This window comes from Sphaeramia orbicularis, chromosome 15, assembly GCF_902148855.1.
Source record: "Sphaeramia orbicularis chromosome 15, fSphaOr1.1, whole genome shotgun sequence".
NCBI lineage: Eukaryota > Metazoa > Chordata > Actinopteri > Kurtiformes > Apogonidae > Sphaeramia > Sphaeramia orbicularis.
Genome location: NC_043971.1, coordinates 49,033,766 through 49,049,537, shown reverse-complemented (window position 1 = coordinate 49,049,537; position 15,772 = coordinate 49,033,766). Strand labels below are relative to the sequence as shown.

At 39.0% G+C, this 15,772-nt stretch overlaps 1 protein-coding gene across 1 annotated transcript; it reads right to left on the bottom strand.

Annotated features, from left to right (window-relative positions):
• Window positions 1-553: 553 nt before the first annotated feature.
• Window positions 554-15,486, bottom strand: fbxo28 (F-box protein 28). The gene is made up of 5 exons (XM_030155904.1): window positions 15,281-15,486; window positions 8,751-8,860; window positions 3,885-4,023; window positions 2,491-2,686; window positions 554-1,628 (listed from the first exon to the last, which is right to left on the bottom strand). Exons 1-5 carry the CDS (start codon window positions 15,467-15,469, stop codon window positions 1,111-1,113), a joined length of 1,152 nt encoding a protein of 383 aa, XP_030011764.1. The 5' UTR covers window positions 15,470-15,486; the 3' UTR covers window positions 554-1,110.
• Between the last annotated feature and the right edge of the window lie 286 nt (window positions 15,487-15,772).

The following is a 15,772-nucleotide window of genomic DNA, read 5'->3' as shown; positions in this document are numbered from 1 at the left end:
AGCATATAGATGTTTATAAAAGCTCAGAGTAAATTCTAAGGTCAAATCAGAAGAAAATGAAAAAGTGACTTCAACAAAATATACCATTAATTGAACATAAAAACAAGTGTGTCCATCCACTGTCATTTATCAAACTCCATGGGCTTTACTGGTGAATCCATGTTGTAGAAGATGACGGTGTTTCCACATTCACTACAGAGCCTTTGAATGTCCAAATGGGTCATATCTGATGACCATGAAAGGATGACAAACTGCATTTTACACCAATTATTTACATGTTACATGTTTACATGATAGGATTAGTGGATCAACAGGTATTAAACATTTAGATCACTAGATGGTTTTGGTCGGTGGCAGATGTTTGGGTCTTTATGGGTTAAATTAGGTTATTTCTCAATAATCACTGACTTTCTGTACAATATATTAAAAATACCTGACTGATTAGATTGGAACTTCCACAACCATTGTGCTGAAAACAACCTTTTGTGTTGAAGATGACGTCAAAGGAGGTTTATGCAACATTGCTTCATTCAGGAGACCATATCTGCCTTGGAAAGTAGAGTACCAGATACACAAAACAAGTTCAAGTTGAGTCAAATTGAGCCAGCACCATACAGAGGACAGGTGAAATTACTGAGATAATAAATGATTGTTGAGATAATAAAACAAAATATTATGAAATGTATTTATAAGATTAACTTCAGGGGGAGTAAACTGACCTGGAGCCACAGATCTCTAAAGTGGCAGTTGACACTGTTGGTCATTTTATGCTTTTTGTGGATAACTACAGCAGCTTCTTTCTTTAATTGTGACAAATGGAATGCTGACCCTGTCAGTGATGTGCAAAGTCCTGGTGATGTGACAGATAATGTCACGTTGACATTGTGAGCAATGCAAACCCAGCGCCCACAGGAAGTGGTCACATGCCCATGACACACAACATGTGGGACCTTAAACACTGGAGAAGCACACATGGTTAGGATACTCCTGACTCGGCTCATAGACAGTTCATGTCACGAGTGTTGGTGGGGGGTGGAGGGAGGAGGGCAGGTGCTCATAAGGTGTGATCAGTCAGACCTTGAAACCAAAAACTAAATGACACTGAGTCTCTTATTTTTTGCAGCGCAGCCGTTTTGACTGTCGTGGGTGGTCTGAGCTCTTTCTTGTGCGTTTGAGTGTGGACCCTCCCTCCCCATCTGGCTCTGTGGGCAGAGACGTTTCAGTGGAGCTCCCGCCCGTCAGTATGGCAGAAGCAGAAGACATGCTGCTGACAGTGGAAGACGTGGCGGTACTGTTGGATGTCGAGGGGACAGCCGGGCTGGGTCGCGGCCCCCCCATGGCAGCAGCGCTACTCTCCATCAGTTCCCGGAGCTTGTGTTCCAGCTCAGCAAGGCGGGCGTTCTGCTCGCCGATGACCTGTGTCTGTTCCAGCAGCTTCTGCTCCTGGTCTTGCAGCTGCTTCTGCTGTTCCAGCTGCTTCACACGGATTTCTTGCATCTCCCGCCGCAGCACTGTCATGGACGCTCCATTTACCTTCACTTGCTGCTGCACCTTTGTCATCTCCGAGCGGGATGGGGTGTTTTTGGCCAGCAGGGACATGGTGGTCAGGGAGGTAGATGGACCCGCCACTGTGGGGAAAAGGACACAGGGTTAGGGAAAAACAGAATCTGATCACATAGTGAGACTACAACAGGACTATTAGACAAATAAAGTCAACACAAATGGAAGATTCCATGTTTTATATGTCCTATGTGCTGAGTGATATGGTTGAAATCTAGCACAGGACACTGCCTCATAAAGGCTGCCTCCATCAGCAGCAGTGGTGGGTGGGGTCTTATCTAGTGTCAGTGCTCAAATCTGTAATACACCATTATGAACACAAGGATCCCAGGTGAGCTCACAGATGACAAAAACACTCAGTGGAGCAGAGTACCTTTACGCCAGAACTGCAGATGGACGGAGTGAAACCGGTGCAAAATCAATCTTAAATGAACATGTACATCTGTTGGGGACAGAGGTTTCTGTCAGTGTTACTAATTCTCAAAACCTGACTAAGATTCATGCCAGTGTTTTCTGATGGCCATATGTGCAAAATAAACGAAGGAATAGATTTGAAGACATATGGCTGTTGAAGACAAAGGCTTTGGAAAACCAAATGTGTTGGGCATGCTGTATGGTATAAGGTGTCACTTTATCACCATAAAACTGGCCAAAAAGCAGTCAAGCTTTTTAAATTTTCACTCAGGACTAAAAAAAAGTTTTTGTGATCAGTATCTAATAAAAAAGTTTTATTGTGACAACATTTTTCATTGTGTTGCACTGCCCAAAGTCACAGTTAGCCAGTTTGTGAGAAGCTTTCAAACATGCAACTTTTGCGCATATAATTCTAGATTAAAGTGTGAAGGTGCAGAAGCTGTGTCGGTCAGAGTCTCAGTGGATTCCATTCTAAATAGTGCTATGGGTGCAGCTCAGACTGTGGTTTTTTGCTACCTGGTGCAGAGCCAATGAGTCGACCCGACAGGTCAGCCCCCGGCAGCTTCTTCTTCAGGATAGGGACGATCTTCTCATCAAAGTACTCCATGGCCATGGATGAGATGTCCCTGAGCTCCTGCAGGACCTCATGAGCCCGCTGTGGAGCGCGAGTTGAGTTGACATAACGTAGCACACGGTAGATCTCATCTATAACCTAAAGGCATACAACATAGAACAATCATAAGCCACAAACTATAAACCACAAAAAACATATTATACATGTGACACAGGGTGGGGGCTGGTTGTGGTTAACAGTCTTGACTACAAACACAAATATACATGGCACACTGGTGAGTGCCATTTCATGCTGAAATCATACTGGATCTGAAGTAGGTGGCAGCATTTTCACATTCTTCAGAATTTTATCCCTTGCCATCTTTGGGCTGAATGACCTGACGGTCTTGGATTGAGAACAATCTTAATTTGTCACATATATATCCCCTCTTTTCTGAGGGAGTTTTATCTGTGTAATTATGGTATTATACAGAGAGCACTGCTTCAACTGGTGGCTTTGTAGCACTAATTCCAGTATCAGAGGTTGCCAGGCTGGTGAGTTTATTTCAGTACTTAAGTATCTGTCCACACTAAAGGGGTTTTAGCCTGCATTAACTTGCAGAGTTTGTAGAACATGATTTTGCTCCTGAAGAAAAGATGGTGATCTACTGCAAGTCAATTAGCTGTGGGTCAGGCTACTGAACACAAACTGCATAAATTACCATCAAAATCTTATAACTGTTAGTAATCAGATAATTGCAATAATCAGATCTGATGTGTTTACATGTACTTAAGAAATATGATAGTCGATAAACCCTGGTTTAGACGTTTTAGTCCATTATCGGATTTCTTTTGGAATATGTAGGTATGTAGTTGTAGAGTCCAACTTCCTGTTATTGTCTTCCACTCACATTTGTGACACTACTGTTTCCTATGATTTTTTTTTTTTAACAAATGTGTGATGTAAAAGAATATAATGAATCAGATTAACTAGTATACATGAAGGAAGACAATTTCCTAAACTTTTTTTTTTAACCTGAAGTTATATAGATATGATGCTGGGCAAGCTGGCAACACTTAGCACTGTCTTCAAATCTTTACAAGCGATACTTGAGTATTGCTCTTTGATTTAAGGCATGTCCATTTATATCCAATTGTATGCCAGTAATTGTCTCTCCTTCATAAAAGGTACAGTATATGTGTATAATCAAATGATCAGACTCATAATCCAACTGTGGCATAAAGCTAACAGGATAGAAAAGATATTTATTATTGCAAATGTCTATATGTCTATTATGTGGCAGATCAGAATTCAGTATTGTGACAACAGTATGCATGGCTCAGGGTTTACAGCTTACCTTTCCAGGGATGAAGCAGCAGAGGTTAGAGTCGACGTATTTCATGAAGGTCATGTTGAGCAGAGAAAGGCGTGTCTCCACAGCGGCCAGAATGTCAGCATGACGTGCCAGTGAATGGTTTCTCCTCTCTGATTCTCGCCTAGAAACACACCATTTTGTGACATCAGAATCTGCTGTGAAGAGCTCTTGCGGCAGAACCCATTTTGGGCAAAATGTTAACAACAAGATGAGCTGACAACTTGAGAAGCTGTGGTCCGGTTTTCTGAAAAACTCACTGTTCACAGCAGTGAGTCAATAACTACAATTTCCATTCAAATCGTCCATGTTTCAGGCTAGTGGATATACTGTACTTGCAGCATTTTAAATGAAAGAGGAGGGTGGGGAGTCATGCGCAGCTGCTACATCTGTGGTATTGATGAAACAGCAAGACAAGAGGATTGAGAATTTCTCCTGAATATTCCCTGAGCAGTTCTATTTAGAACAGTTGATTTCACCTCTGGTAAGGAGAGAAAATACAAACTATTGAGACAGGGTTTAGGAGGAAAACAGTTCAGGTGTATTCAAGAGTTGGGCTATAAGTAAACCGACTGTTAAAAACTACAGTCTGTAATAGGGCTGCAACGATTTCAATAGTCGACTACTCAGATTATGAACTGCAGAAAAAACAATGGACGTTTAACAGACCAGATGAAGTTGGAGAAATCTACTCGACAGGGCTGTCCACAGTCCCCAACTCTTTTTGCCCTTTACATAGAGTTGTTAGCCCAGGCAATAGGGGAAAATAATAATATCCGTGGTATTGTTATTAATTCAAGAGAACATAAAATACGCATTAAATGCAGATGACATCCTTTTATATCTTTCCAATCCAGAGCAGTCCATCCAGGCCCTTCTAGAGTTGCAAGATACATTTGGTGTCTATTCAGGATACAAATCAAATATAAGTAAAACACAAATCATGAGTTTTAATTACTGTTCTTCAACAGAGCTTAAAGACAAATTTTCTATTGACTGGTCTCAGAAAGCAATTAAATACTTAGGTGTGTAGCTGACCCACTCTCTAAGTGACCTGTATATAAAGAACTTTGAAAGTGTAAACAAAAGGATTAAAGAAGACCTAACACAATTGGTGACGTGTATATTTGACTTTAACACTTTCAGTGCCATGGGCCGATTAAATCGGCTTTACGAAAACAACCTGTAAAGTGCCACAGGCCGATCAGATCGGCTTTGGAGAACACGCCATATTTGTGTACAAACAAACCATCCACCCCCATTTCTTTCTCACATTTCGATGACGTTCTTTCTGTGTCCCCCTTTTGAGACCAAGCAGACGGGAATTTGAGGTCACGCGACCGAATAATATTTTTATATCTTTTTAATGTTTCTTATTCTCCGGTGTTTCATCAGAGGGAGCCCTCCATGCCGGGGGGCGGCTGTGGACTCCGGGGGCTGTGGCGCCTTCTCTCACTGGGGTCCGCTCCTTTCTGGTGGGTGGGGGTCCCAGTTGGCCCTCTCCCACTAGTTGGGATGCGGGGCTGTGTTGCTGGTGCCTGGTGCCGGGGTCGGCGGCTGCCTCCTGGTGCGGATGGCTCCCTGAGACAGCGCCTCCTAAATTGATGTTTTACTTTTACTTGTACATTTTTGTTCTGGTCTACCCGTGCTCAGTCAGTCTTCTTAAGTATGTGTGAGCTTGTGGGTTTGCATGTATATGTGTGTGTGTGTGTGTGTGCGGGTGAGTGGGTGGGTGTGGGTGGGGGGCGGTACTGATTTTTAAACTGATATGTAAAGCACTTTGTGCTACAGTTTTTAATGTATGAAAAGTGCTATGTAAATAAAGATTATTATTAAAATTATTATTATTATTATTATTATAAATTATGCAAATTACGATCAATAATGAATCGGCTGCGTCCGGTGCGTTTTGGATCTAATCAGCAATCGGTCGGATGTTACCGAGCGGTTTCCTGCAGGATTCTTCAAATATTATAAAAACGACGTGAAATACTGAAAAACGGCCAAATTCTGTGGCACTTTTAAGGCTTATTAGCCCCTTAACTGTCTGGCACTTAAAGAGTTAATACAAGAATTGAGGTCATTAAGATGTCAGTTTTACCTAGGTTATTATACCAGTTTATGTCACTGCCTGTTAGAATCCCTCATTCTCAGTTCCATGAGTGGGACAAAAAAATATCTTGTTTTATTTGGAAGGGACAGAAACCTAGAGTTAAATACAGTACACTTATGATTAGAAAAGAAAAAGGGGGTTTATCCCTCCCGAATCTATGTGATTATTACCTTGCAGTTCAACTTAAAACAGTAATACAGTGGTGTGATGGTACCTACGAGGCCAGATGGAAAGAAAAGGAGAACATGTGTAGAAATACTCCAATACAAGCATTGTTTGGAGATCAGAAACTTACAGTAGCTTGTCAAAAGGAATTAAGTCTGTTGGTCTCTTTTACACTAATGACATGGTTTGAAGTTGTGAAGAAAATAAATTTGAGCAGCCAGATATGAGTCCTTCGATGGGCCGGCTTTGACTCAGAGTTTATACCTAATCAAACTGATTAAAGTTTTAAAAACTGGTCACATAAAGGGATAACAGTATATTGCTAGATACTGGATAAAGATAATTTACCAAGATTTCAAACACTGCAAAAAAAAAAATATGACTTGGAAAAAAAAAGATGTTTTTTAGGTATTTACAATTATGATATCTCTCTTCAAACATTCTGAAAATGTGTAATTCAGAGGCCAATGAGATAATTCAGCTAGTCTCACAAGATTACTCTAAGCAATGCAAGTCTATTTTTTCTAAGCTCTATCGAGGCCTGTTGAAAAGCAAAGGAAACTCAACAGATTATACTAAAAAAAGATGGGAGAAAGATTTGAATACTGTTCTATCATGAGAACAATGAGATAATACGTGTGAATCTGCAACTTTTACCTCCTTTTCAGTCTACTGGCGAGAATTTAGTTGGAAAAATTTAGTACGGTTCTTTAAAATGCCAAAACAGTTTTGTGGAAACCTAAATGCTTCTACAAGCTGGAGGGGTTGCGGGACACAGAGGCAAACCACACCCACATTTTTTGGTCCTGTATGAAAATTACAACTTTTTGGAAAGATGTTGGAATAAAAATAGAACAGATTTTGAGTTTCAAATCACAGCAACTCACTTTGTCACTTTTGTTAGGAGATCTTCCTTATGATTTGACAGTAAGTGATGAATACCTTCTAAAAATCTTTAGTGCTGCAGGAAAAAAAACAATCACTCATAAATGGCTCCGACTTGATCCATCATTGCTGGAGGATTGGTTGAAAATTGTTGATAAAATACACAAAATGGAGAGATTAACATTTATGCTGGGGCTGCAAGCTGAACTTTACATAATTAGATGGGGCAAATGGATTAGTTTCTTTAAATACAATTAATGGGTGATTTGTCTCTATGATATATAAACTGCTGCTCTAAAAATTTAATTAATTAGGTAACTTGATTGCTATTACATAACTGTAACCTAAATTATCATTACTATTAGACTGTGACTATTATCTGTTGCCAGTTGTTGTTTGTTATGCTCTGAGTGACAAAATAATAAATAACTAATGAAAATTAAGTGTAAAAAAAAACAAACAAATAAAAGAAAACAATGATTCTTATTTATAATTATTGCAGCAATAAATATATTTTGTTTCCTTTAACAAGAGCATTTGAAGCATAAAGTTTGTTAAACAAATATCAATATTCAACAAATATTGCAGCAGCAATAAAACATTTTTTCCCCTTAAACGAAAGTGCATTTTGTGCATAACAATTACAGTGCCTAACAAAGCTTATTAAAAAAAAACCTAAATACTCAAGAGTTGCAATCAATAATAAAATAAACATTTTCCCCAAACAACAGGCGTGACATCAGTAATGACCTGTTGAATAAATTAGTTGTTTACTAGTCATTGCGGCCCTCGTCTGTAAGAAAGAAGAGTGTAAAGTGTTGTCACACTGTACATGACCAAGACCATCTGCTAGTGATGGTCCACTGTGTTTTATCAGGTCCAAAATCAATGCAGCCGTCTACCAGGAAGTTGTAGAGCACTTCATGCTTCCCTACGCTGACAAGCTTTGTAGAAATGCTCATTTAATTTTCCAGCAGGACTTGGCATCTGCCCACACTGCCAAAAGTACCAATACCTGGTTTGAGGACCAAGGTATCCCTCTGTTTGACTGGCCAGCAAACTCACCTGACCTAAACCCCATAAAGAATCTATGAGGTATTGTGAAGAGGAAGATGTGAGACCCCAGACCCAACAATGCAAAAGAGCTCAAGGCTGCTATCTGAGCAACCTGGGCTTCCATAACACCTCAGCAGTGCCACAGACTGATCACCTCCATGCCACACCACACTACTGCAATAATTCATGCAAAGGGACCCCCGACCAAGTACTGAGTGCTATACATGTTCATATATTTCAGTAGCCCATACATTTCAGTGTTGAAAATCTTTTTTTTTTTTTTTTTTTTTTTTAAATTGGTCATAAGTAATATTCTAATTTTCTGAGATACTGAATTGTGGGTTTTTATTAGCAGTAAGTTATAATAATCATCAAAAGAAAAAATAAACACTTGAAATATATCAGTCTGTGTGTGATGAATCTATATATTTATATATGTTTCACTTTTTGAGTTGAATTACTGAAAAGAAATTAAATAAAAAAATCAACTTTCGATGGTGTTCTAATTTATTGAGATGCCCCTCCCATGCAGTTCTGTCTCACACCACAAGGCGTCCTCAACCTCCAGGCCGATGGACACAGTGTGGCCATTTCCCAGGTGACTGTATTTCAGTGCTGCATGTAACACTGACCTGGGCAACTGGGCTTTGACCTGCCTCTGGCACAGACTGTGGTAGCGCTCCACCTTCAGGAAGCCCTGGTTCAGCACACGTTGGCAAATCATGTCCATGCGCTTGCAGACCTGGACAGGATGGACAGACAAGTGAAACAGGTTCACAGCAGGTGTGTGGTCATAAACCAAACAAATGATCAACGCAATCAACACAAATTAATTCTCTGTCATTTGTCAATAGGTCTTTGAAACCTATATAATACTAAATTTTGAGAAAACAAAACTTGTGTGTCCCAAGTCCCCCCCAATTCTTTTATTAACAAATCACATTTAACCAAACAATCAGTTTGTGTCATTCCAAAAACTTTTGGCCATGACTGTAAAACTATGCCCTCTCCCCCCAACTTTCCATGATGCAAATACTCACTAAGCTTACATGCACACTAATATTCCCCTACTGTTGTGAATATGACATTTTAGAAAATTATATGTAGATACTCTGAATGAAACCTTTCCCCAAGTAAGACAATTAGGAAATACTGATATCATTCCAATTTAAGTAGCATTCTTGAGACATGTATAGCAACAGAAGAACTGAATTCCACATCCTAAAAAAGGTGCCCATTTTTTGTCTGTTGTCTCAACAGCGAGTGGCTCCCTACTGCCTCAGACAAACACATTTTTGGCCTCTATGCACCTTATTGAACATGTGGGCTGGGGTTACTGCCCCCATAGACTGACCCAGGCTTCCCAACAGGGATGCCCGCATCACATCACAGCTCTGGCGTGATTTGAGTCCACCCCCTGAAGTGCATCAATCTAAACCAGGAACTTGCAGAAGTGTTATGGTGTCTGACCCCCTGATGTGGTCATTTTTAGTTGACTTTTCGTGTTTCAACTAGAACTGAAACAATAAATCGACTTGAATAGATTTTTTTTTTTTTTTTACGTCAATATGTAATTTTCTTGAATCAAAGCTTTGTTTCCTAAATTTCACTGCTGTTAAACATTGGTTCCACTGTGGTGTTTCACACGGACGCTTTTTATGATGCACATGAAGCCAGGATTAATACAAACAACATGGAGCGTAGCTCAGAAGAGACAAGGACAAAAAAGCAAAAAATAAAGTGCGGGAACACTTTAAAATAAAATATAAATAAAAAGTCCATTGCATCCACTGTGGTTCAGAGCTTGTTTATTACAAGAGCACAGCTTTAATGATGCAGCATTTAGAGTGGACACACCCAGCCTGTGTTTGTCCTGAGAGCAGGGCCAACACAAGAACATATGTAGGGGTCACTAGTTATGTCATTAACTTTAGCTCAAGAAAAAAAATTGGCTAAATATTGCTGCGTTACTTTAATTAATATTTTCCTGTAAGTATTGGTTAAGGAACACAGACTGTTTCTCATTCATGAACACTCGCACAAAAGATACGCCCACACACACATTTCTGTTTAGATTTATTTTCATATCCTTTTACTTTTATATACTTTTTGTGGTTGAATAAGTTTATTCTGGAATAAAGAACAAGTTGTCATTTTCAGACATGTCACATTTTTACTTTTAGTCTGCCTAGTCAAATAAATGCTTAATCAAATCAAAGAAAACAGCTGATTGATAAATCGATTACAAAAATAATCAAAAGCTGCAACTCTAGCTTCAACCATAGATAAAATAGGTCATGTAGTAAAATGTTTTTTTTTTTGTGTCTGTTTTAGTTGTTTTTACAATAGGTCATATTTTATTGCAACAAATCGGCAAAGTTAATAAGTTTAAGAAGAGGTCTGAACAACATGGATCAAACATTCGTGTCTGATTAAACTGTTAAAAATATACTAGTATGTTGACCCGTGGGGATCCACAGGTTCTAGATGTGGTAGTTTTTATGCTGTTGTGTATTTGTGCATGCTATACCGCATTTGTCCAGCAGTCACTGCCAAAGCGTTCTGGGCATAGCAACATGATTGTAAGGCTATTTTATTCCAAAATTACTAATATCTCACAAAATATTGGTCCTATCAACTTGGTGTTTACGCTAGTCTGTTCCTTCACCAAAAATACAAAAGTATACCAAACAGCAGCAGTGGACAAACACACAAATAATAATAATAATAATAATAATAATAATAATAATAATAATAGCTTTATTTATATACTATAGCACCTTTAAAAATGAAGTTTCCAAAGTGCTTTGACAGACAAAGCAGAAGGGCACAACAGCAGGATACAAGATGCAATTAAAGACACTAAAACAGAAGCAACACAATAAAAGAAATATGTACAGCGAATGCAAAAACATGACACTCTGAATAAATTAAGTGAATCGGAGTGAAGAGGGCAGGGATAACATAACATGATGCTGTTAAATAAATGTAAAAATGAAGGAGTGAGATAAAACAACATCATGTATGAGAATATAAATTAATAACCAAACAGGATAAAATTCAAATTTTAAACATCTAAATTAAAAAGGGACAGACATCACATAAAGGCCAGTCTATAAAAATGTGTTTTAAGAAGAGATTTAAAAGATGTTACTGATTCCGCAAGCCTTATCTCCTCGGGCAGGCTGTTCCAAAGTTGAGGGGCCCTGATGGAAAAGGCACGGTCACCTTTACACTTAAGCCTCAACTTTGGAACAGCCAGGAGCCCTCTGCCTGAGGATCTAAGGCTACGTACTGGCTTGTAGTCAACTAGCATCTCAGCTATACTGCTAGGGGCCAGGCCCATTCGGGCTTTGAAAGTGATCAGTAAAATGTTAAAATCAATTCTAAAATACCCAGGAAGCCAATGCACATGCACACACACACACAGAGGCCACTTCGCTTTTACGATATAGATTCAACCTCATAACTCTTTGGTGTTAATATTTGATGGGCTGGTTGCTATTCATATTATTTTTACGCAATCAGGAGTCTACATGGGGTATTTTATTTTGAACATTTATTGAATATTTATCCTCTATGCTTTTTGAGTATCTGACTTCCTGCCCATTTCAACTGCTCTGTGCTAATTGTGAAGCAGGCTGGTCAGAAGAAGATTTGTCGTGTTTTTATACCTAAGCTGAGTGGCGACTCAGTTGTGGGACACTTCAGGCATGTTTGGTAGAAACAAGAGCACTGTGTAGAGTAGCCATGATTAACTCTAGCAGTCGTGGCACTAGCCCAACACGACACAGCATGGATCTGTTGCCACATCCTATTCAGACCAAGTAGAGCTTGACTATACACTGCAATGGTGTAACAGACTTTAAAATCTACTTTATGGAAGTTCAAAAAATACAGCCTAAGTTTTTTTTTTTTTTTAATTATGTGGGTTTGTACATTTTCAAGACTCCAGTCATCATTCCCAAAACTTCTGACCACAACAATAGCATGTGGTCTATGGGTGAATGCTTTTTGGGTAACAGCCCTGTAATAAAGTATATGGTATCTCAGTCCTGACCTTCAACCTCAATTTCCTCAGTTATTTCAAGTCAGATGGGTGTGAAAAGTGACAAGCAAGTAGCTTTAGAGCACTTGAAAATTCTGTGCATATATGTAGAGGAGGTAGATAATGCAAGTAACTTAATTACAAAGGGTAGTGCAATGCAAGCCAGGTAAAGCAGGTTAAGTGAAATGGAATGTGAATGCATCAGAAACATTCCCATTTCAAAGTTTTTCCATTGGTAAGGAATGTTGGATCATGTGAACACAAATTCTCTCTTTTGTTCCTTCAACCATGGTCTTGGAAATGTCCAATTTACATTATCTGTCCCGATTTAAAAACTAGGGATCAATACCAAAATCTGGTACTAGATGGGGCCTAGGCCAAAAAATGTAAAGACGGAGCATTAATAAGCCTGGACCTTACTAGAGAAAGAAGATTAGAAAAAACAAAACAAAAAACAAATCACCTGTGTATTGTAGCAACATTCAAAGTCTTCAGCATTTTTTTCCCCTCACCAACTCAGTTTCTAAGACTTGTGATGTATTTCTGCAATTTTCAATCCAGATGAGACACCTAGGTTTGGGTCAACTATGTCACACACTTTAGCACTGAGCATGGAAACAACATGGAAAAGGCTCCATTTACTGACAAGTCTTTGCATATTCTGGTGTAAACATGAGCGACCCATCACAAAACCAAACAACAACAAAAATACGCACAGGCCAAGAAATTCGCAGTTGGATGTTCAGCTCGTAGTTCATCTGTTTACTTTGCTTGTTATGTACTGCTACGCTAACAGTCTTGAACACAAATATGAACACAAGCTAGTGGTTAAAACTCTCGACTGTGTTGCTGTGGACCCGTTCAATAATTAGATGTAAAATGGTCATAGGATCATCTGCCCTGTTGTTCAGATTCAGAGATTGGGAGTATTTAGTAAACCAGCCATACTGTCCAAATACTGACAGTCCTGCATTCAGTTCTAGACTTAGAAATCATGAGTGAAAGAACATTTTTTGTTGTAAATAATTATGTTTCACATTGCTATTATAACAAATCCAAGTCATTGATAGTGATTAGCTGAAAACAACACTGTTAGCGTCTTCTAACAAAGAATATTATATTATTATAATATTATAAAATTTTGCAAATAATTCTTTTCACAATTTGAACCATAAGACTAACCCCAACCTAAAACAAGTAACTTATAAAAACACTTTCAAAGTATCATATTGATAAGCAGTATTGTTTGTAGTAGTAGATAAAATCTTAATGATATCCATTACAACTTAAAACCTGCCAGTATCTTCTTTCATAATGTTTAAAAGTATTTCTCTTCTCTTGACAAGAAATGTGGGCCTTTCTTTGGACATCCCTTTCTACCACAGAGGACTTTTACCTCTACTCCAGTTGATACAGGTAATTGTGGTAAAACACCAACTGAAACATATTTTGAATGTGCTTTATGCATGTCTGAAGAATGCTCCTTAATCTGCATACATAATCAGTATACTATATTCCATGAGAGGAAAATTTAGGAAAAGGCCTAATAAAAAACATTCAAAGGGAATGTGCTGTTTACATGATCTGAACCAAAGTATACAACTAAAAACAGTGACTGACATACAGTTCTGTGATGATTTGCTGCATCACGATGGATTCCTGTTCTGTATGATGGGGTCAGATACTGATAAAGAGTCATGTCTGTCAGAAAATCCTGACAGACACTTGATATATTTATTTATTTATTACTCATGTTGATTAGAGGCTTATTACTGTGACCTTGTGACTTATGCTGAACTGTAAGTCATTATGGGCAGCCATGGCTCAGGAGGTAGAGCGGGTCATCCAATAAGCAAAGGGTTGACGGTTCAAATCCTGCTCCAGGCATGTGCCATTGTGTCCTTGGGAAAGACACTTCAGCCACCTTGCCTCCAGTGTCACTCACACTGGTGTATGAATATGAGAGCGAATGAATAATGGATAAATAATGTAAAGCGCTTTGGGTACTTATAAATGACCCAGTGCTACTTCCTATGTTTAATTTACTGATCATGTAGATGTAATGAAAGCCATAAGTTAAGGGGTATTACATCAAAAAACAGAGAAAACTGAAGAAGACCTTTTTTCAGCGAAGAAATCAATAACTGAATGTAAAAAAGTGTCTCCATCCACTATCAAACTCCATGGGTTTTACTGGTGAATCAGTGTTATACAAGATTTCCACATTCACTACGGAGCCTGTGAACATCCAAATGGGTCCTATCTGATGACCATGAAGAGATGACAAACTGTACTTTACCAGACTTATTTCATCATATTGATAGGTTTAGTGGTTCAGATGTTATTAAACATTTTAGATCAGTAGGCGATTTTGGTTGCCAGTGGCTGGGTCTTTGAGGGTTAAAAATGACAAAATATCCTGCACCACAGGCCTAGTCACTTAATTTAGTGTACTACAATATCCCATAAGACTTTAAGACGTTTCATCAAAAACAGAGTTTGAAAGTTCAGGTTAAAATGAAAACGTATTGCAAGTTTATGGAGACTGCTGACTACCTGCCTATGTAAGGCTAACCATAGCACAACATGTAAGCTTCAATGAGACATATCAATAATTTCCAGAGTATGCACAGAGCAGCACAGAGGGAAGGGACTGTAATGAGTCGCAGTGAACAGCTCAGACTGAGTGTAAATATGTAAATCAACGACTACTAGTTAGCTCCCACACTGGTTATCAAAAAAGCAGGCTACAACAGAAAGGGTCTGCACTGTACAGCAATTATGTTTATACAGTTTACATCATAATAATTACTGACAGCCTCTCCATCCCTTTTATTAGACGGCTTACGTCCATCTTTAGGTGTGTTTGTGGTGTATCGTGTATTCCAGTCTCTGCTAGATTGTCCTGATAATTAGAAAACAGCACAATGGGCTCTGCGGTCCACGGCTACAGTTGCACGGCTGCACACACGCTAACCACGGCCTTTAAATACTATCCGCACGTAATTTTACGGAGACTGTACATGACCAGCAACATTCTCCAAAAATATTTGATGCATGTAACTAGCATTAGCTTTGTTCCCCTTCCAGCTGGCTTGTTTTTGTTCTCCTTACCGAGCGCAGCAGGCTGATTTCATCGTAAGACAGAAAATTGAGTATAGTCTCAATGGCCACGATTGGCAGTCCTAAGAGCGGGTTGTTCTGGTGCGGCTGGTCCGGTGGAGGGGTGGACTGTCTCGGCGACACCGCGTCTGGGTCCAAGGACCCAACACATCCATCAACTCGCTCTACGACGGCCGCCATCTTGGTTTGCTAAGGAGGAGGCGGAAGTGACGCTTAATAAGGAAGCTGGCGTGCTTTATTTTTTATTGGTGATTGGTTGTTTTTTTTCTCTTGTTTACAGAACATGGATGTAGAACATAACTAGTACATTTAGCAACATGAATAACATTTAATGTTCAGTTTCACAATGCCATAAAACTAGATACTTAGTTGATTACGTGGTGGAGTTTTTATTGTAAAGATTTGTATTTAGGTGACATCCTACAGCAATGAAAAATATTATTAGCCTTTAAAGTTAATTCACTTTGACTATTATATAATATT

Coding starts and splice junctions, on each gene's coding strand:
- fbxo28 (XM_030155904.1), bottom strand. CDS start 15,469: ATGGCGGCCGTCGTAGAGCGAGTTGATGGATGTGTTGGGTCCTTGGAC. Junction 8,861..15,280: donor AAATCAGCCTGCTGCGCTCG/GTAAGGAGAACA, acceptor CATCCTGTCCAG/GTCTGCAAGCGCATGGACAT. Junction 1,629..2,490: donor ACTCATTGGCTCTGCACCAG/GTAGCAAAAAAC, acceptor TTTTCCCCACAG/TGGCGGGTCCATCTACCTCC.